Below are 23,458 nucleotides of genomic sequence, written 5' to 3'. Positions count from 1 at the left end.
AATCCAAAAATGCATAATAGGTTACATACATTGTTTTACAAAGTACTAATGACTTTCCCAAAAATTACAATTTCGTAAATTTCCCGTTTTAATTTTAACCAAGCAGATAAATAGCAAAATCAAACTTTCAATGCTTTTATTTATACATTTAACCCGAGTGCGTTTTAAAAAAGCCTTTGATGCCTATATACATGTAACCAAAATGTAAAGAAACCTCATTAAAATGTCGGTACTTGTTATTAGGTTGAATTATTTAATATATATATATGACTATCACACTTTTAGTAAGAGTCAAATGTAATATTTTTTTATAATTTCATGGTATTTAAGTTCCAAAATAATATTACAAAATTTCAAATATATATATACATATATATATATACGTACGTACATATATACATATAAGTTACTATTGTAAGAAATGAATAAGAACTGTGAAAACAATCTGCGACATGCGCACGACGAAGTGAAGCACTTTAAAAAATTGCGAGTCTGTTTAGATAACATCTGAGACAACCCTCGGTGGGTCAGTGGTGATAACCTCGCACATCGGCTAGGACCTCCGACACCGCCAGACGCAAGTGAGAACTTCACCCTTATGCGACGCGACTCTTATAATCTATAAAGGCGACCAGCGTACACACAAGAAACAGTCCGCACTCGATCTCAGCCGATGATGCTTTGTTAATATAACCGAGCAATAATTTTATAACACCCAATCAATTGCAATGTCACGCAAAACAAGCCAAATCAGTCAATAGTCTGTCAAAATATTTCGAAAATCCCTCTATTTTGTTTGCGCATGCGTTCATACTTCACTGTGATTGGACGTGTAAAGGAACGTTCTAAATAAAAAAAACAACATGAGTGAAATCGGTAACAGTGTCAGTCGCTCTACGTGTAACAGCAAGGGTAGTATGATTGTTGTTTCCAATCGCCTGCCTTTTGTGTTAAAGAGAAATGAGAAAACCGGTGAATTAGAGAGGAAAGCCAGGTAAATATTCTCTTCGTTTTTTTTGAAACAAAATTAATCTATTAATATTTACGGTCTTTCAAGTCAATCCATATAATGGATTTTGATTTAGGTTAGTTTAGTTCTTACCCTTTAAACTTATTATTAAAATCTTTTTTCAAATAAATCACTATTCTTTGATTACATATATCAATTATCTTATACACAATACATCATTACATTTCACAATTCAATATCCTGTGAATTTTACAAAAATAACTTCATTGGTAATACTGTAAAAATTCAAAGAAAAATGTTTTACGAAAAAGTCAAGATTTTCCAATGTTCAGTGTGTTAAACTATATAAATTTTAAATAGTAAATATTTTCAATTAGTACCTACGCTTAATCTTTTGAAAACGTCTTCGGGAAACTTCTGTGGGTCTATAATAACTTTACGATCAGAATGCCGCGTTAACTTTCTGGAATCTCTAGGAACATTCTAAAGTGAATCAAGATAATAATTTAAAATCATTTTTAAATTTCATATATGAACAATTACTACGTTATTGTTATAAATTCCTATACATATACAACACTTTATTCAGAACGATTACTTGTAAATAAATGTAAAATTGATATAATGATCATGTATACATTTTTATAATATAGGGAATAGGGATAAAAGGGGGCTTTTTGTTTATTGGATATTATTATAGTTAATAAAGTAATTTTATCTCAGGGGTCTAACACGTTTAAGGTTATAATTATTTAATAAAATGTCTTTTAGCAATAAATTTGTCTTTCTTCATTGTGGATTGACCAAAGCGAAGCCATCTTGATGTACTTTTTTATGTAATGATGATTATGAAATAATAATAATAATTTTAATCGTGAATAGTTGACGAACTACAACGTCTTCCAATAAAGTCTTTATTCGAACTATATTCTTATTCTATATATTCTAGAAAAGCCTTCTTCATTTTTATGGTTTGTAATTCTTTATTGAAATCGTAGGTTTATAAATATTTTATATTAGCCTATAAAGATTACTTCTATTTCAAAGTCATCGCCGGTATAATAATGGCAAAAAGGTAGAATGTTTTGTGACCAAATATTGTAGATAGGTTTATATAAATATTTTATATTTCATTAAAAAGCCATCATAATAAACACGATTACTTAGGTAAAGAAACTTGCGTTTTATTATAGATATCAACTGCAAAATTAGTGTTGCTTAGGATTTTATATTTCAAAAATCTCTGTAACACTTCTCTGTTAAGCAGTATTACAATCAAACGCTTTTCGTTAATATTCAGGTTGATCGATAATAGGCGTGAAGGTTTTAAATAGATAAAAATATAGCACCTTTGTCGGCAAAAACTTAGAAGCTTTTGCACCTAGAGACATATATTCCATATTTCTAAATACAAGACAAGTAATAAAAAAGTTTATAATTAGCAAGAAGGACGACTTCTTATACATCTTTTCAAAAATGTCCTCTGCATTGACCCTTAACGCTTCTTGCATTTACAATGCTCTGTGAGAACGGTCGGTCACGTCTAAACGCTCCCCTCGCGTATGTGCAAATTGAATGACGTTGCAAAACCTTGAACTCTCTTTAGTACTATGAATTGTTTAGATGAAATGATGAATCCAAAGGGACGTTGTTATTGTAGTATAAACATATTGTGTGACTATGTACATACCATTGGTTTTTCATACATAACTTAATATAACTGCGTAAGTGATGGTTCAAACTTATTAACACTATTAAGATCTTACCTCCTAGCTACTAATAACTTGTATGTATAATCCTTTGTCCTTGCCATATTTAAAGAATTTGTCGGGATAATTAAAAAAATATCACGTAACATTTCGCGAACAATTATATTTTTTATAAAAGATTACAAAATTAAAAAAATCCGTATTGTGATATCAAGGAACAGATATTACGCTCCAAAAAGAACATTTCTTTAAGAAGTAAAAGTCGTCGACGTCTCTTTTTATATAATCATCACTTCCTTCATCACCATCAGGGCTCAAACGACTATCTCTTCAAGTCAACTTTCTGTATATTTCGGCTACATGTTTTCACTAGAGTAAACCCTGGGGCGTATTAAAAAATAATACTGTACCATAGAAGGTGTTAATTATATCTACTTTCAACGTAATTATTACACTAGTTTATATAAGCAATTCAAAAAAATGTTTAAGATATGTAAAAATATTAATTAGGCTGAGTTTAAAACAACATCGTAATATTTTTTTTATATTCAGTCGGAAGTAAAACCCAATTATACAGGGGGATCGGTTATAGGTGGAAAAACCTTAAAGGTATGAATATTTTAGTCAGCAAAAAGTTATAAAACTTATACACCTATTTCCAATCAACCTGTGTAAAGTTATCGCTCTGAAACTGATTTTTTCTATTAAAATGCGACAAGCCAATATCTTCTGAGAATATTAATAGAGATGGTAAACAATGATTACTTTTAATATGCAGTAATTCGAATTTTAAAATGCTTTTTCTTACTATCATTACGTTATTCACGAGTATTATTTTTGTATATAGTGAAACATTAAAATTTTAAATGTATGTTATTCGTACACAAGTTTCGAGTTTTTAGTACATACATATGCAAATAATTAATAATTATATGAAATAAATAAATGTAATATGAAAATAAATGTAAATATACAGAGCTAGTTTTTCTCCTAATGATTTGAAATCGAAAAATGCTCTAGAAATAAAGGGGACAGCATAATATTTTACCAAATTAAATTGATATCTTGGTACAATATGCTGCCCATATCTTAATAGTATAGATTAAGATTTAAATAGTTTTGTTCAATTGAATACTAACTTGGCCATACGATTTGCAGCGCCGGCGGTCTTGTGACCGCCGTGGCGCCGGTTGTCATCCGCGGGAAGGGCATCTGGGTGGGCTGGCCAGGCATCCACTTGGACAACCCCAATGAGAAGATACCGGAGTCCGACCCCAACGACAGAACGCCAACCGCAGGACTACTGTCCAGTAAGGTACTGTTAATTAGAAAACGTATTTAATTTCTTAACTCGTTATCTCTACATTGTTTGCCTACAAAATCCTTCAACTCTGTCATTTCTGACGCTCGTGTCCGTCAAACAAACTTTTTCCCCTCTACAGCAAAGTCCCATGCTAAGAGAATCCTTTACCAATTTGTTTCATGTTGTACATCCCTTTGATATCGATGACGGCTACTCTAGAAATCAGCCCTAACGACCCCCACCATATCGAAATGTCAAATGGTCTTAAATACTAAAGTACACTCTCGGACACGACCCTCAGAAATTAACAAACACTGAGAAGAATAATTTTGAAGGCAAGACAAACAATGCAGATAAAGTTGACCCGCCGATTGTAAGGGGTGTTTAAGAGAGCAAATTTTTACTAGTTAAATCTCTTTATACTAGTAATTTTGGCAAGTATACTTAGTCTGGTCATGAATACTGCTACTATTAAAAATAATCAAAAAAACACAATCGAATTTGGAATCCGTTATTTATATATGATTGTTCATTGTTTTGTTATTATCGCGCCAATCTAAAGCCGTGGCCCCCCGTGACTTGTCACTCCATAGAACGTCCGCTCGATCGACCCGAGCGTGGCCGCCTCCCAATCCGGTGAAACATCTAATGTGCGACATCAAACTCCTGAAAGGAGCCCACGAGTTTAGTTCTCTTTATCTGTAATTACTTACACAAATGTCTTCAGTACCCATGATAAAAAAAAATCTTTTGCACCACTGTAGGATTTTTACTTATTTACTCCCAGATCATTCTGAGGCACCATGAGCAAGTTTGTAGTGAATACGTAATTAGATACCGACCGAAGTAACTATTAAATTCACGGAGTATAGAAAAAAGTTGTATTAATCTCGTGCTAACCATGTGTGCTTTATTTTTACTTTGACTATATTATTGTAATTTTTGCTTCACCAAACATTTCTCCTAAGAGAGTTTTCAGTTCAATAGTTTAAAATATTGAAGATGTTATTAGTCTCCAGGCGATAAACGTTTTGTATACAAAAACAACCATTATTGGATAGTTTTAAATTAGATGATCTAATCAAAATTACTAAGAAGCAACAACATCAGTTGTAATTAAGCGTCGACCCGTAATTAGAGCCTGATGTTATGTCACCTACATATTTAAAAATAGTCACTATTAATCAAATCTTTATTGGAATAAATTAAAATGCTATTAGATAAGAAATATTTATAAGGAAAATAATATTAGTAATTGCGAAGTATCTAAACACTTCGAAATTATTTGTTTATCCTTTTATTGGTGTATACGACCTCTTTTTTCACTACGCAAAACACCAATATTGATTACATAGTAAATGAAAAGGTATAAATTATTAATAAAATCTTACTGGAATTTCCAATTCAATCTTGTAAAGCTTCATTATAAGCGTTAGACAGTTTTCAATCTAAAGTAATTAGCACGTAATTATGAGTTACAGTTGAAAATTATTCAATTGCTTTATGTCCTTATAAATAAATAGTCTTTTAAAGTACTGGAACCTCTAGGAAATCATCTCAAGAGATTACTTTTTTACTTTATTATCACTTAATGGAAGGCCGATTTTTTGGACTGTTTTAAACTTAATAAAAATCTGTTTTTGTTTGAATTTTATTTTTTAATTCTTAATAAATGCTGACAAATATTGTAATCCTCCCGTTGCCAGGATTTCCGAAGCGGTAATAATGTCGAGGTTTCTTCTTGAGTGATCTTGAGTCGAAAAACTAAATTTAAAGCACGTGCCTAAAAACATTTTGTTCCGTCAACACCTAATTTAGGAATCCGTAAAAATGTACTAGTAAAGCAACAGAGTAGATCAAGACTGAAAAGAAAAATTTGGGAAGCCTTAACCAATCGGCAATCCCTGCTCCAATAAAAATTAGACTTGTAGAAAACCTTGACTGTCATGTAAAATAGAAATCATTAGGTTATTTGCTTAAGCTAGTAATATGAAAAATATGGTACAAGCCCATATATGCATACATAATAGAAAATCCCTATTATACCCCTATAGCTTCAGAACGACTACTGATTCATTTCTTATTTTTTTATAATTATCCTAACACTTGTACAAGATTTTATAGGAAACAATTATAAAATATCGAAGAAACTTGAAAATTTTCAGATACTCTAATCTTCTTCTTCTAATATATAAAATTCTCGTGTCACGGTGTTCGAACTTGAACTCCTCCGAAACGGCTTGACCGATTTTTACCAAATTTTACATGCGTATTCAGTATGTCTGAGAATCGGCTACTATCTATTTTCCATACCCCTAAGTGATAAGGGTGGTCCACCCCTAAATTTTATTTTTAATTTTTTAGACAATTTTTTTGGTTTTTATTTTATTATGATACAGCATACAAAAATACGTACAAACCTAAATTTTCACCCCTCTACAATCAACCCTTATCTTACATTTGTTAATTAAAAACTTTAATTTTTTTTGCAAAACAACGTTTGCGGGATCAGCTAGTGACTTATAAAACTTAGTGCATATGACAGTTTTCTGTATATCTCGAGCGTTTCAGATTTTACTGCTCTGCAAATTTTTTGCTGTCGTTCAACAACAGCATTAGTTATTTAATGTTACCAAAATACCTATATATGTTTCACATTTTTATTTTTTTTATATTTTTCCACATAACTTTTAACAGTTGTTTTTTTTTTAAAAGCTCGTACTAATTAAAATTAATATAACGCAGTTGAGAATATGGGAAAACAATATAATGGATTGCTTATAACGGTAGAGTATTGTAATTGTATGCGCGAGCTATGATGAATAACATCGCTTGCTTGCATTTTTATTAAAAGCATTATGTAACTGTATATAAAAGGTAACAAGACCTGCATTGGACGTGCGCGTGCAAGGAACGGCGTCACTATCCTAAACGCTAACAGCGTAGCGTGAAGGATAAAGTGGAATCGTATAAATGGACATTTAAGTCGTAGAAACACGTTTACGTCGTAGACGTCTAATGTATTTTATAACGATACGTGCTGTGTTTTGGTAGGACCTATTGGAACCGTCCTTACCTTGTTTCGGTTGGAATAGTATTACGTTGATACGTATTAATAAAATTATGAACTGTTAAATTTAAACTTCTAGTCTTATAACTTGTAATTTTAATAAACTTTAAGTGTTATTTTTAATTACTGTTTAATTATTTTGGCGAAGCTACAAAAACCAAATTCATAATCGTAAGAAAGTTATGTAATATAACTTGCACAAAAAAACAACAAAACTGTATTTTAATGCAGCAAAAACATAAAATAGAAAGGAAAAAATTTTATTTTCCAAATCCAGTAGAAATCTGCTTTTGTATGCCAATAAGTAAACAGACTTCTCGTAAATATTATAAATAAAGAACTGCGTAATTATAATTTAAGATTGCGAGTATATTCTAATTGATTAATTGAAGACTTTATACTATGTCGGAATCGAAGCAACTGTACAAATTATAATGTAGTACTGCACATGTAGTGCACACAAATTATTCATAATCACCATTTTATTAAAGTAAACCTTACTATTCATGTATAATAATAATTTCCCAGAAACCTTCAAACGAGAGTGAAGTCTTGTAACATCATAGTATAGATACAAGGAAAAATATTTCGCTTAAAAGGAGAATTCATACATGTGAATTGAATACAACAAAACTTATTATCGGAATAAACATTTTTTATTATTATTATCACCCTAATGATTTAAGGATATGAAAGCATCCCTTTTCTTTTACTAGAGTGCATGAATTATGAATTTTTCCAGTATCCAAAAAAGATCGAACTCCATATTCGTCTTGGTTTAATGAGACTTACTAAACACAATACGTTATAGAATTAAAGGTTGTTTTAATTAATTATGTGCTTTCTAATAATAATCGAATGCGTTTGATTTTATAACATTGAAATATCACACATGGTATAGTTATGGATGCATTGTTAGAAGGTTCTCACGTGAACGACGCAAATATCCCTGTCTAGACTCCGCGAACGGATCGATATTTTCAATTCCCCGGCGACACTCTCTGGCAGATTTAATAATTTTATAAATATTTATTTTAAAACGATGACGCAATATTTACATAGAAGAGATTTTCCCTATGTATTGAGATTTAAAATTTTGTAGAGATATTCCTTTCGTCAAGTAAAGAAGACGTTTGAAAAGTATGCACTAGGTATAAAACTTTGCAAGAATATTTAATGACATGTTAAAAATTAGTTAGAATTAATTACATAAAATACACCAACGTAAAAATAAAACAAAATTTTGAACTTCTAAATCATGCTAAACGGGCTGAAAAAGCTAGTCGTATAATAAAAGTCGCTAATTTCTCCATTAAAGTTCAACTCATATGTATGTAAATATTTATATTTATATATGTATATATATGTATATTGTATGTTTACTCGCCTTATAATTTCATCTCAGTAAATTTATATGTAAATTTCAATCAAGCAATGTCTATGTTGAATCAATAACCATTGACAATAAATTCATTTATCAGCAATCAGGTTTCAATAGCTTACAAATATGTTGTCTATGTTCCTTATATATATGTTGTCTATGTTCCTTATGATATCGTTGTATTTTTCCACGAGTCACAAAACAACTAATGCACTGCAAAGAGATGTAATTGCGCATTGCAATTACGTGATAAACTGTTTAAATTTAAATAAATAACTGTTGGCGTTTACAAACACTGTAGGTAGCTTAATCTAATAGCAGTACTCATGTGTACTTGTTTTACTTCATTTAATGAACGCTGCATTTATTGTGTAACTATTTAATTAAACGATATATAAACTGTTTAATTAAATGATATTTTTATAGCAATGTTATAACAGAAATAAATCATAGCTTATAATTATCTTGCGTTGACTTTTTTAGGATTTTTTTGTCGGTAATTATATTGTCAAGGGACATTCACAGTTTCATCGAGTATAAACCCGTTGCAAAGTGGAAGAGCTCTTTGCCCATACTACTACATTAATTGCTCTGCCGAATTTAAAGACCGGCCAAACTTTTAGGTTTCTTACCCAGACCAGGGTGCATGCCCCCATTCCGGTAATGAATTTATGTAACTACTCGATCCGTGTGGCTTCTGAGGAATTATTGTAGAGGTTTAGGCTAAATGCTTTCAGCGCTACCCTCCGATCCGTGCTTAAAACACAATTACGTAATATTTTTAAATTCATATTGTAGAAATTAATCCTCTATTAAGTTTTACTCATGCTCATAAAGATGTGAAAGAAACCTTTTTCTCGGGCTTAGAAATTTATGGTAGTTCTCGTAATATCATCTAAATGCGATTAAAAGAATACGCACGACTGCCAAAATGTCGAGTAGGTAATGTGGGACAGAGATAATGCTCTGCGAAGCCGAAATTAGCCGATTGTCTCTTTCCAAAAGTCGATGTGCAAGATTTATCGCCTGGTACTATACTTTGTGTTTGTAAAGGTGAAAATAAAAAAAATAATAAACCTTCCAAGATTATACATAGCTAGAATTTCCGATATTATTATATATGCTCTTTATATAATCAAATAATACTAAAATAAAACAACAAATGTATGGGCTTATTAGCAAAACCTAATTACAATGAACATTCACAGATCGTGGCCATCCATGCCGAACCAAAACTCTTCGACAGCTATTACAACGGCTGTTGCAATGGAACGTTCTGGCCATTGTTCCACTCCATGCCGGATCGGGCCACCTTCATCGGTGACAATTGGAAGGCGTACATCAAGATCAATGAGGAATTCGCCGAAAAAACCGTTCAGGCCCTCAAGCTGCTAAACCAAGAGCAGAGCAAGCAGAAAACTTGCAACTCCCCGCCCATCGTGTGGGTGCATGACTACCATCTCATGCTGGCAGCTAACTGGATCAGACAGGTCGGTAGTAGTATAATACTTATTTATACTTGCCTGTATTATCTTCCTTGCATAAATTAGTTTTTTATGCATCTTTGGGTTAAGTTTAATTTTCTTAATTAATTTATTAAACCAATATGATCATGTTATGATATTTAATAAATGTGCATTATATCTTAGTCGATGTTAAATAAATGAAAAACTTCACTAAACATAAATGTACGTAAATTTATTTTCATAAAGAATACTAGAACTCCAGAACCATTGAATAATTCATTCAATAAAACTGAAAGCTAGGATAATTATAGGAAGTAAGATAAAATACATCCAATTTCTAAAATTATAACTGCAACAATCAAATGGTGCAGAAATTTAATTGCACAGATTTATGAGATAACTGGCAATTATGTTTTTAAATTTTACAAAAATTAAGTTTATTAATAAGGCCCAATTCGCACGCGATCATATTTGCTAACAGGTAAAAATTTGTTTTCAGCGTGTGGAGGAAGACGAAATAAAATGCAAGCTCGCTTTCTTCCTTCACATACCATTCCCGCCGTGGGACATTTTCCGTCTGTTCCCATGGTCCGACGAAGTCTTGCAAGGCATACTAGGTACACTAACAGTTACAGTTTTAAAGGCCATCATATTTAATAAAGTAACGTTTACATTGACATTGTGAACCCTCGACTATATCTTTATCTACTTCACACAGGATGCGACATGGTCGGTTTTCATATAGCCGACTACTGCTTAAACTTCATTGACTGTTGCCAACGAAACTTGGGTTGCCGTGTGGACAGGAAGAACCTGCTGGTGGAACTCGGCGGGCGGACGATATGCGTCCGGCCGTTACCCATAGGCGTGCCTTTCGATAGGTTCGTGCAGCTGGCCCAGAATGCTAAGCCGGTCCTGTCTACCACTCAGAAGATCATTCTCGGCGTGGACAGACTCGATTATACAAAAGGCCTAGTCCATCGACTCAAAGCTTTTGAAAGGCTGCTAGAAAAACATCCGGAGCACATAGAGAAAGTTGTGTTGCTGCAAATCTCGGTGCCCTCACGAACTGATGTAAAAGAGTATCAGGACCTAAAGGAAGAGATGGATCAGTTAGTGGGCAGAATTAATGGAAGATTCACGACCCCCAATTGGTCTCCTATCAGGTGAGCAATTGAATATAACCCTATACATTATTAATATCGTACAACATTCAACAACAACTCTTGGAATGTACATATAGCTGCCCACGTAGACGATACGGTCAAAAGGCCTGGTGCGATCCAAAAGAACAAATATATATTTCAAACGTATTTCAATGAATTACTAAAGAGATCACTCTGATGTATTTTTACACTTATTAATACACTCACTGCTATTACTTACAAAAATAAGTTTCATATTTTATGCTCTGCAAAACATCAATAATAGTATATGAAGGTATTAACTTAATAATACTTGCAGAGGACGTCTATGGGTTGAAACGACGACTATTTTATACACGATACTTTTTATTTGATTACATCACTACCACTAAAAATTTTAATTTAGTTTGTGGAAATTGTTGTTTTTGACCATCTTAACGCTTTTTTTTTTTCAACAAAAACGAAACTCATAGCATAAGTCAATATGGAAAAAAATTGCTGATTGAGTCGAAACGTACTCGAGTTTTGAACTTGTGACATAGTTGACGAGACGTTTTTATTTATTTTAATTAGTATAATAACAAATATGATTGTGATCCATAGATATATCTACGGGTGCGTGGGACAGGAGGAGCTGGCGGCATTTTACCGCGACGCAGCCGTGGCGCTGGTGACGCCGCTGCGCGACGGCATGAACCTGGTGGCGAAGGAGTTCGTGGCGTGCCAGATAAACAAGCCGCCGGGCGTGCTGATCGTGTCCCCGTTCGCGGGCGCCGGCGAGATGATGCACGAGGCGCTCATCTGCAACCCCTACGAGCTGGACGACGCCGCGGAGGTCATACACAGGTCTGTTCCACGGTATCTTTAAATGCTAAACACGTATTGAGTGACACCCCAAGCAAGACTCCCATGCGCCAACTAAGACGTTTGGCTGCTTCTCAATCAATTTAAGTATTCATTATTTTTATTATACATATTGGTTATACACATTATTATTTTTATGTATCTATTGTATAGGAATATGAACAAATACTGAAATATGCTTGCAGAGCTCTGATAATGCCAGAGGACGAGCGCATAGTCCGAATGAACCACCTGCGGCGGCGGGAGCAGCTGAACGACGTGGACAGCTGGATGAAGAGTTTCCTGAAGGCAATGGACTCGCTGGAAGAGGAGGCGGACGACATTGGAGCCACCTCCATGCAACCCGTCACCATCGACGACTTCGATGAATATTTATCCAAGTGAGTTTTTAAATCATTATTTGTTTTAAAATTATTTAGGTACACTTGACATTTTCCTAATTTTTAAATCTTACATAGCCTACCTAAAAGTTTTTTTTTTGTTTAAGCACAGTATATCATATCTTTAAAAACAAAGCAGCGCATCCTGACACACTTCAGAGTAATAGTTTTCCTTTCTGTGGTTTTCATAATTTGCATTAAACTTCTGTTTCGTTACTTATGAATATTTAGATATTGGTAGTCTAATCCTTGACTTTTCTTTTGACTTACGGTCATAAGTCGAGCATTTAATTCAAAATATCGCTAGGAATAGTGAACATAGAGAACCCGTGCAGACCGCGGCTATTTGTCGTAGCATACTATCGCTCTTCTTATACGCCTTCAAAAATATGTCGTTCGGTATTATACGCGGCTACTGCATTATGTTTTATGTGACATGTACATATTTTGACGCCGAATTATAAAAGTCAACTAAGGGCTCTCCGGAGTTCTTACACTCGACAGAGGCTCATAGAACGGTGGAAAAAATATAATGGAATTCAAGAGCTGCGTTCAATATAACGCTACTTACTCAGTACAAAACTTTTGGTAGTTATTCGTCCGGACTTACGAGGAGTGGGTAAACAGTTGATTCGATGCTCTGACCCTCCGGCTTCAATATAAACTTGTAACATAAAATAAAAGAGCCAATAATCATGTTGCCACATATTTCGTGCCGACGAGGACACTGCGTCGAGGATTCGCTGTCAGTCTTTCTTAGGGTCATTGTGCAAAACAAAAAGTCGTGGAGCGTGGATATAACCTACAGCAGAAAAATAATATTGCAGAAAGAGGTTGAGAGAGAGAACTTTAGAGCTCCCCAACTGCCACTGTAAACCTGGATCTAAAGCCACTCATTCTTCCAATCCCTGCAAAATGTTTTGGCGGAGGATTGTGTAGTTTTAAGTATGTATGTCCTGGTGGCGTGTGGCTGCAGTGGCGTGCAAGCTAATTCTGCTCGCATTTTTCATTACAACTAATAGGGAGCTCTAGCTCTTCGATACTACAGTGAATTTAGGCGGCGAAATGCAAATTCCGTTGCTCTTTTTTTACGTTGCCCTCGCAGAAGGCCTTGTAGGATTTTTAGACAAATATGGCAAAAATCCATTTATACGTCATCTAAAATAAATTAATAATTACAACTGGTTAGATGTCGCCAAGGTGTTATGTTGGCGAACCTTTGTTTACTGGCATTATAATTGCTTAAAACGTTTCGATTGAAGCTCCCGAGAGAGACAAAAATCATCTGGGCTGACTAGTCAGTGTATATCGAATAATGTTCCTTCCTACAGCATATAATACAACAATCGATTTGATGAATAGTATGTACAACACAATTGAATAGCTGACCGCCCTTTGCTCTCTAGGTATATCGGCTATACACAGAAGTTGGCGCTGCTGCTAGACTACGACGGTACGCTGGCGCCCATCGCGCCGCACCCGGACCTCGCCACGCTGCCGCTCGAGACCAAGCACACGCTGCAGCGTCTCTCCAACATGTCCGACGTCTACATCGCCATCATATCCGGACGCAACGTCAACAACGTCAAGGACATGGTGAGCACACGCACTTCACCCCTAGAGCAATACTTTTTACTGATAATAACTCATTATCATTACTTATTATATCACTCTCTTAATGATGGATGAAGATCCTGGCTTAAGTAATATTGGTCTAAACAAATTTTGTTTTATAATCACCTAAACATTATATAACATTAAAAAAATAATTATCTTGTATGACAACATGGCGGAAAGCATTGTTGTGGGTACATACAGATGACGTTTGTGTCAATTAACTTTTATGAGTTTTGCAAACTCATCTTGCTCAAGGCTTAATATATCTCTAAGAGTTGAATTAAAAGTAGATAAGTAACCTCGGTCTTCGTCAGGAGCCCCAGCTAATATCGTTTCGTTATTTAGATTTCTGGATTGCGAAATAGATGAACTGTGTTATCATAATAATTATTACAACAAAAACATTTAAATATGAACTTATCAATGGACGGAGTGATGTTATAAACCGTCGGATATTGTAATGCGGGGCACGGTTGAGCTCCGCTTTTTATCAACTACGATTATTCGGTCAGGGCTATCGAGAAGTTTCATTATTCGTGACAATTTACAATCCGTCTTAGTTGTCAGCCGGCGACCTTTGATCGCGAAAAAAAATGATGTGTAGGTTCTATAGCCCGGTAAAACAAATTTCAAAATTTTATTTAAGGCACATTTGTATGCAATCTTTAAAAAAGTTAAAAGAATCAAAATAAATCGTTTTATTACAAATTATGTTTCCTTAATCAAATTAAAATTGGTTTCATACGAAGTCATCGTTGCGTCTCAATCTTCTTCCTCAAGTATAAATAATCCGTAAAATGCAAGCACATACTAAGCTAAGTAAATGGCAAGAATATTCGCCGTTCAAACGTAATATATTAGGCGTAGATGCTGTGCTTTATGTAACAAAGGCCACAATTTTCCTCGTTAATAATTTTTCTCATTTAAAACAACAAAATAACGTACTACGTAGATTTGCAACAACAAAGCGACTTATCACGTCGAACCCTGACCGGAGATAACGATGTCTTAAACAAAAATATTTACGCGGTTGGACCGTACGTATGTATGTAACGTATGCACATCTGTACGTAGGTATTCGGTCAACAGCCCCAGCTAACCGGGTCTCCGTATCGAAGTGCCGCGTCCAGAAGTTAGTCAACTCTAATATTTATCTAATACGCATTCAAAGGCGGTTGGCCTCTTTTACTTAATAAATTAATAATAGAAACCGATCCTGGGTGTGCGTTCTTGGACACCCTTGATTAAAAACCTAATATCGAGGAATAATTGACTTAAGTTAGCCACCCTGTGGAATAATCAGTGTAGCGGCGGTGCCGAGGTTCCTCTTGAATTTTATTACTGTAACAAGGTCAAGACATATATATTAATAACCATTTGTCTTGTGTTCTTTTTAATTATCATAACCTCAATAATACATCAATAAATATCAACCATGCAAACTTCATGGTCCTCTTTAAGAATTATTTCGATATTTGTCGTAATTATAGGCATACAAAATACACGATTTTTGGCATAGAGTAGGTTATTCATTTCTTCATGTAAATATTCCACTCTACTTTTCATTAATTTATATGACATTTAATAAATAACTACATCAATTTTTGTCTTTATTTTAGGTGGGAATTGAAGGTATAACTTATGCCGGAAATCACGGTTTGGAAATATTGCATCCAGATGGCAGCAAATTCGTACATCCGATGCCCATGGAGCTGCAAGACAAAGTTGTGGAGCTACTCAAGTCTCTGCAAGAGCAGGTAAAACATTGGCAAATTAATAAATGTATGTTTTTTTATTGTAATTCATATTAGTATTTATTTATAGACATTCCATATGAAGTCTCAATTTCAATAATAATGGATTGCAAGCTTTTAAATAAATAATTTTTGATATTATTCATCGCACAAGAGACTTACACAAATGTATTAATCACAATATCTCTGCGATCATAAGGCTCTGAAATTTTGTTAGACGTAAGCCAAAAGGGGCCGCACTGCGCGATGTTATATCCACATGCGGGTAATTGAAGGATTATTTGAGTTGTTATTCCAGTACACTTTACATTTTTGCAGTATTATATTTTTAAAAATTATCATTGTGAAATTTAAACACAGATCAAGTACTTACCAACATCTTAAAGCATTACTAAGAAAAGCTTACATAAAATTTTAAGTAATAATCAAGAGAAGTAAAATAAATATATATAATTTTTAAATTAATAAATAAGCTTATTTTATTCGCATGCCTTTTAAAAGTGTTTTTAATTATGGCTAGCGAAACGTAGGTTTATTAAGTAGTATGGCTGCCACTGAAACATAGCTTTCAGAATAGAACTGAGCCGAGTATGAATTTTACAAAATTCCTCCCGCAAAGAGAATTGAGGAGACGCTCATTGAGTTCGCTAAGCGGGCGGGGGTTGCTAGTAAATTATATTTCATAACATAATATTATTTGGCTAATGTGACATTTGGTGGTCAGGTGTGCAAGGACGGTGCGTGGGTCGAGAATAAAGGTGCATTGCTGACGTTCCACTTCCGAGAGACTCCGCTAGCAAAGCGTCCGGCGCTGGTCGAACAGGCGCGCCGCCTCATCTTGGCAGCCGGCTTCACCCCAGCGCCCGCACACTGCGCTCTCGAGGCGCGCCCACCCGTGCAGTGGAATAAAGGTACCGTCAATTACACCGGAGCACACCACCCCATAAAGATAACTAATTAATAATGCCTTATCTTTTGTCCCACGTTTCGTTTTGATTCATCCCCTAAAATTTTTTGCTTCAGGTCGAGCATCAATTTATATATTGAGGACGGCCTTCGGTCTGGACTGGAGTGAAAGAATCAGAATCATATACGCAGGTGACGACGTCACTGACGAAGACGCAATGCTGGTATGTATAACAATTTTTAACAGCAGTTTTATGTTACATATTATTTAGAGCATTAAAAAAATTAATGACAATGTAAAAATAATTCAATTTTGAAGCATTTATTATTTTATTTAGGCACTGAAAGGAATGGCAGCCACATTCCGCATCGCATCGTCGCACATAACAAAGACTTCCGCCGAAAGACGTCTCTCTTCCACGGACTCGGTGCTCGCGATGCTCAAGTGGGTGGAGCGGCACTTCTCGCGCCGCAAGCCGCGCGCCAACTCGCTCACGTACAAGAGCGCGAGGAAAGCAAGAGACACCATCCAGATGCACATGTCCTACCAACCTCCCACAAAAACATCCCCCAAGCCGTCGCCTCCGCGGAGCCCCGACAAATCGTCGAGCGGCTCCGAATCTAGTTAGGCTGACTGTCGGTGTCCTTCACTATTTAATATAATGTTTACCTGTCTACTTTAATTGGCGCCAATTTTGTTCCTGTCAAACATTAAATGTTTGCTTTTGGTGTTAGATTAGACTGGTATCGACTGAAAAGTTTATTATTAAGCAATGGATATTATTTTAGGCCGCAGCTTAGCACCAACTCAATATGATTTAAAAATAAAACGCTACTGCCCGTGAAATTTTTAAACTACATGCAATGAAAGTTTATTACGTATTTTAGTTGTATACGGTTGAAAATGCGTAATAGAAAAATAGTCTAAGAATTGCAAGCAAAAATTTGTCAATGAATTTTATATGTGTATATTTTTACAAAGTAAATACTTATATACTGTTTCCTTTACAATGTTTGAACTATATTCTCATGATCTACGGCCCGAAATAATCGTGATTTCTAGGATAAATATTGCAATCTGTACAATAGTAATGCTTACGGAAAATGCGCATTACTCCTTTTAATTCTTAACAGTAAGTGTTTAACAGAGAGGCTTTTTGACTTAGAATGCAATTATGAGCCACGGACAACGCGCAAAAAAGAACTTGTGATCTATATCTATAGTAAATTCATTAACATTGGTGTTTAGATAACCTTACACTCATGATCCTAACGCACGATTGTGTTGTCAATTATGATGAGATTCAATTGTAATAATTTTCCAAAATTTTAAATACTGCCAAACTTTTCACAATTTCTAAAATACTCAAAATAGAAAAAAAGATTTTTGATCCGTGTTTTTTAAACTATTTTTCGTTTTATAGATGTCAACTTTTTTTGAGACTATCTATACTTACATCTCCATTCCAAACGCGTTTTGAGGTTGTTATAAATTTTGAAAGTGTTTCTAACATTTTGTATGTTATTAGGATTATTTTATTTATGTGATAGAGAAATAGTGATATATTTTTTTTAAATTTATGTTGAATGAATGTTTAATACTTTGTATAAAATATAGAATGAAATCAATTATATTTCCTTTTAATGTTTACCCAGTTATTGATGAAAATCAAAGTGCACGGCCTTCATCTTTGTAATGATTTCGTTTTCACGATTTCTTGTGTCAATGTAGAGAAAATAAATGTATTACATATACAATTAAGTACTTCTATGTATGCTTTGACGCAATCCATCGATCTAAAAGTCTAGTGTACCTGTGTTTATTATCAGTAACTAGCCCAAAATGTACTGAGTGTTTCGAATTTCCCACAATTATATGTATTTTTAGACATATGTGTTTTCTAAGGTATTCAATAAAATACTACGGACAGAAAATAGTATTTTAATTAATAATATGTACAAAAGTCGCGCAGTAAGTAATTTGGAGTATTAACGTATAAATGGAATGTCATTAAAATCCCTTTAGTGTAAGTCTTGTAATTCATAATTGTTTAGATTATGTATTTTAGGGATGTTAATTGTGCTTGTTCCTTATTTAAAAATTGGCTTTGAATATTTTACAAATAACATACCAAAGTGGTTATTACTCATATTACTGAAATACATTAAATTCCTTAATCTTAAAAAGAAAACATTTATTCACAAATTAGTCTAAAAATGTTCATATCACAACAATAAATACAATATAGTGGATACTAAGTGAGGTGCGCTTATACATTACTGTGGGAAACGACCAGCCACGACAGAATAAAGTAGAACAAACATATGGGGTATACTGCCAAGGCTTTCTTGCCTTCGGGTTGACTGTCTCCAAGGAACTTTGTTGCAGCTGAAACAAAAACCTCTATTCAGTACAGTGAAGATATGAATAAAAAGTTCTAGTTCAACCTGTTAATAAATTTCAGAAAGAGTGTCGGAATTAAAATATTTTACAATACCATAATAATGCTTACTTATTTCATGTTCTAACTTAAATATGTCCGCAATGATTTAATTCCATGTACAAAACAAAAGTAATGTTGAACAGCCTGTGACTAGTGTTTAAAGACATTCTGGATTTGAAAAAAGATGTCTTACAATCAGTTACTGATTAATATGACATCAGATCAGCGGCGATTCAGTGATAAAAGACTATGTATAATTTTTTCTAAAACTGCCACCTGAAATCATTTGTTTTGCCCAAAACGCCAAGGCATTTTTTTGACATTTATCTTATTGATGGCTATAAATGAGCTACAAAATTTAGGCAATTTATGAAACAGAAACTACAAATACGACATATAAGTTTTCAAAATATGTTTTTTTAAAATAAATTTTAATATTTATATAAACATACAAATTTCAAATATATTTGGGAAAAACCCAAACGAACCATGCGTAACTCACAAGTGTTGATATTTTATGTATATATGTAACAATATCCTACATAGGGGCCACACAATTAATACGGAAAACTGGTACATTAGTATCAACTTGGCCAAAAAATTTATCGATTGCAATACACATTAAATTGGAACCTACAAATTGCTAAAAATTAAACAAAGGTGACAGCTTATCTGACACATTTATGTTTTAAGTGTTAGATGCAAGATTTATTCTAACAACCATGGCAGTCAAAGTGTAAATAGTTTATTAAAACAATAATATCAATATTCACTTACCAAATGTGGCCCAGATGAAACCAACCATTGAAATAACTAGTCGGAGGAAGAAAAGAAATGAGTTCTGTGTAGTGAAGAGAATAATTCGACAAATGATCAGCGCCAAAGCAATTGGGAATAGACAGTAGCCCAGCACACACACCGATTGAAAAAACGATCTGTAAACGAATGTAACACTAAATTTAGATTTAAATCTTTAAATGTATACATTTTGAAAATTATTGTTTAGTGAATAATTACAAAGGCAAAGTTTTAATATGAGGAAAAAAAATCGGAATATGTACAACTTATAAGCTACAAACTACTTCTAATATTTTTAATGTATTTCTGTAAAACACACTGGAATTCAAGATTCATATAAATATTCTTTTACTATGATAACAACAAAAGGACAAATTTCGAGGTTGCTCCCTTTTATTAAAGCAAGCATAATTCACTGTCTTACTTGTAGTATCGCTAAATTAATGATATTCTAAAATGACAATAGAAATAGTATTAATATATATATATATATATATATATATATATATATATATATATATATATATATATATATATAGATATACATATACATATATATATATATATATATATATATAAATAGTTGCATACCATCACCATGCAAAACCTCCAAATTTAATTTTAAATCAAACTAAGTTGTATACATTAGGACCCTTTTTGATGAATACAAATGTTTATTATTTATAAAAACCTATATGGTTGCCATTGTTGTTTTATGGCCTCGTTTTTGGGGCCACTCGTTAAACCCCCATCATGGTGGACAAGATCATTATTTACATAATAATTTTGGTAGCCATTTTAAATAATATGATTAAAAAATATAAATATAGTGCTTCATGGAATAAGCGTCAATACTGAAGGATGTGGAATATTCTTCTTGTTTGAAGGTTTTGATAAATTAGAAACTACACTTCCTACAATACTCATTGAACAATTTTTTTTTATTGTTGTGTCATAAAACTCACATGTTGCCTCCTAAGAGTTTAGAATTAGCCGTGACCACAGCCGCTCCAATCCACACCAATACAAACACCTCTGCAAATTCCGGCCCTCCGTCATTGGAATTGTCAGCACGCTCTGTTGAACCCTGCAAGATTGTGGCCATGAGGGTGCACAGTAACAGTGGACCCCATAGATCCCCTGTAAATTTAAACTTATTTATTGTCATACTTTTAATATAACTTTTTGCTGAAATCAGATTTGAAAGAAGACATTACAAACAGAATACTTTCCGATTCTTTAAAAATAAAAACTAAAGAATATTATTACAATGTGCAAAAATAATTGCAAAGTACAAAACTCTTAAGCACAAAATAATCAAAGTACAAGGATGTGCAAATGAGATGGATAATTATATATTTATACCGATAAGGCCACAAACAACAACATTTAGTATCTCATCGGATTATCTCCAGACATTCTTAATGAAAGCAAATTGTATATTAAATGTTTTTTATATTCATTCATTTGATTATTAGCCATTTAAAGCTTATACTACAATACTTTTGGAGCAGCGTAGCCTAGTGGCCTGATACAAGCACCGTTGGGACCATGTTTAACATATGCATACTTTGACATAACATTGATTTGACAATGAAAAAATTCTGAGATTTTAATGTCAATTGGCTTCTGATGTAATATCATTAATCAATGTTATGCACCCTTAGAAAAAGTATAGAATTGACTATATATTATTATAATTCATGAGTTTATAATTTATGCAATTCAAACTATATATTATTGTACACAAAGTTGTGTTTCACTTCATATTTTGGTTTAAAATTAAGAAAAACAATGGTTACTGTATTTTGCTTATTACAAAGTAAATGTAATTTTGGTATGAAATATTGTATATTTCTCTATGCAATATATTGCTGTTAACCATTTTAAACTTATGTTTGTAAAAAATAAATAAGGAAATTTAAAAAAATTGCATTGATATTTTATTATTGAAATTAAATCTTTAGATTGAAAACAAATAACCATTAGCCTTAAAATTGGTTTTACTTACATTCCTTCAATAAACTTGATTTTTCCCTTGGAATCAGAACATGAAAGAATTTGTTTCCAACAGCTCTTAAATCACGCATCTGAAACAATATGATAATAAATGTTTTCTCGAAACTAACTTACAGTTGAATAAGAGTTGGTCTACAATTACAGTTAAACAAAGATAAAAGTGAATGCAGCTTGAATAAAAGCAATACACTCGCCCTTTTGCATGAGTAACTTGCAGCAAGTAACTTTCAACTTAATTGAGTGAATTTTAACATTTCATATTTTTCTTTAAAAGAAAATGTCAGCCAGTAGATGCCCAATGCATGGCTTAAATATAAAAAGAGAGAAATCCAAAGATAAACCAGTACCTTTGTATTAATCTCAGGTACATGTAAATGTAGCCAATTGGATCACAGTATTGAGTGCATAATTTTATTTGCAATTTAACTAAGTAGAGCATGAGATTAATTGTCCTATGTGTCATAATAATCCCAATAAGGTATTTTGTAGTTAACTTCTACAGAATTTTTTAAGCACAACTTACAAATGTTTCTTTGATGGGTTCATCAAGTGTGTTAAACTCCATACTTTCCCCAGAGGGCACACCCCTTGTTGGAATATTCATTTCTCCTTCTACAACCCCAACATCACCAGCTGGAAACATCTACATAAAAAATAATTACAGGAGTTAAACATATTTTTGTTACAATAAGATTCAAGGACATGTTCTTCGGTTCAATTATTCAGGAAATAATTAATAGTTACTCATTGAAATATATTTGATACTTAAGAAAATTATGTCAGAGCTTTTAAGAACCCAATAAATTTTGTCAATTGTGAATAAAACAGCAGAAAATTTTTATTTGACAATATTATAAATTTATGTTTAATCTTTATCTTATCCAGTAATTTAACCAACTTCATGTAAAATGATTCATAACATACTGAATTACAAGATAATCAAAATGGTGTATAATTGAATGGCTAACAATATGTTTACCATACGAATGGTTACGAAAATATATTTAAACGTTAATGAATTGATACATGGTCATAATTTAAATAAAAACAGTTATTTGTTTATATTCATAAATGGAGTATGAAAATAATTGATATATTGTAATATAAAAAAAATACATTAAAGTTTTTAATAGCTGCATTAATAACTTACGTCGTATTTTGAATCAAATGTAGTCATTGTCGTATTTTCAGGGTACTTTTATTGATATTGCGTGTAAAAACCAGAAAACTTCCAACACATCAACAATTTACTTAGCTTGCTTAGGATGACACTTGTTTGACAATAGCCGCCTTGACATTTTAATTTTTGTTCAATAAATTTATTACATTAGCAATCAAGATAAAAAAAGTATATATGTATTTTACACTACAAAATTATAATTTTTATTTAATATGGGCTATAAATTAATAAATATAATTATATTGTTTGTTAATATTTTAGTAACATTTAATAGTTTAGTTATTGAAATAATTATTATATTTGTATTTTTTTCCAAATTATTATATGTCTTCAATTCACATAGACAAAACCTTGTTATTGTAAATTGTGTTAAAATTATATATCTTTACTTAATCAGGTACTTCATGAATAATTTTCCTTTGGAACCCTAATGAAACTGTTGGAATCATTTG

The 23,458-nt window shown here is 32.9% G+C and overlaps 2 protein-coding genes across 3 annotated transcripts; one reads left to right on the top strand and one right to left on the bottom strand.

Moving 5' to 3' along the window:
• The first annotated feature begins 565 nt into the window (after nucleotides 1-565).
• Nucleotides 566-17,698, top strand: Tps1 (Trehalose-6-phosphate synthase 1). Its single transcript, XM_068776667.1, has 12 exons — nucleotides 566-994; nucleotides 3,838-3,994; nucleotides 9,642-9,923; nucleotides 10,399-10,516; nucleotides 10,618-11,065; nucleotides 11,648-11,890; nucleotides 12,094-12,288; nucleotides 13,695-13,884; nucleotides 15,525-15,662; nucleotides 16,384-16,570; nucleotides 16,683-16,789; nucleotides 16,904-17,698. The coding sequence occupies exons 1-12, from the start codon at nucleotides 864-866 to the stop codon at nucleotides 17,192-17,194; spliced, it is 2,487 nt and encodes an 828-aa protein (XP_068632768.1). The 5' UTR covers nucleotides 566-863; the 3' UTR covers nucleotides 17,195-17,698.
• Nucleotides 17,699-18,747: 1,049 nt separating this feature from the next.
• On the bottom strand, nucleotides 18,748-23,102 carry LOC137932971 (protein YIPF6). Of its 2 annotated transcripts, none has more exons than XM_068776664.1 (6): nucleotides 22,977-23,102; nucleotides 22,350-22,469; nucleotides 21,819-21,897; nucleotides 20,773-20,947; nucleotides 19,787-19,944; nucleotides 18,748-18,954 (listed from the first exon to the last, which is right to left on the bottom strand). In XM_068776664.1, exons 1-6 carry the CDS (start codon nucleotides 23,001-23,003, stop codon nucleotides 18,836-18,838), a joined length of 678 nt encoding a protein of 225 aa, XP_068632765.1. In that variant the 5' UTR covers nucleotides 23,004-23,102; the 3' UTR covers nucleotides 18,748-18,835. The 2 variants fall into 2 exon arrangements, with proteins under 2 accessions (XP_068632765.1, XP_068632766.1); XM_068776665.1 differs by having other exon boundaries at nucleotides 22,350-22,459; nucleotides 22,977-23,070.
• Between the last annotated feature and the right edge of the window lie 356 nt (nucleotides 23,103-23,458).

This window comes from Battus philenor, unplaced genomic scaffold (assembly GCF_028537555.1).
Source record: "Battus philenor isolate CCGP_79_NKW_IND1 unplaced genomic scaffold, ilBatPhil1.0.hap1 SCAF_12, whole genome shotgun sequence".
NCBI lineage: Eukaryota > Metazoa > Arthropoda > Insecta > Lepidoptera > Papilionidae > Battus > Battus philenor.
The sequence above is the reverse complement of the archived record's forward strand: the minus strand, read 5'-3'. Positions and strand labels throughout refer to the sequence as shown.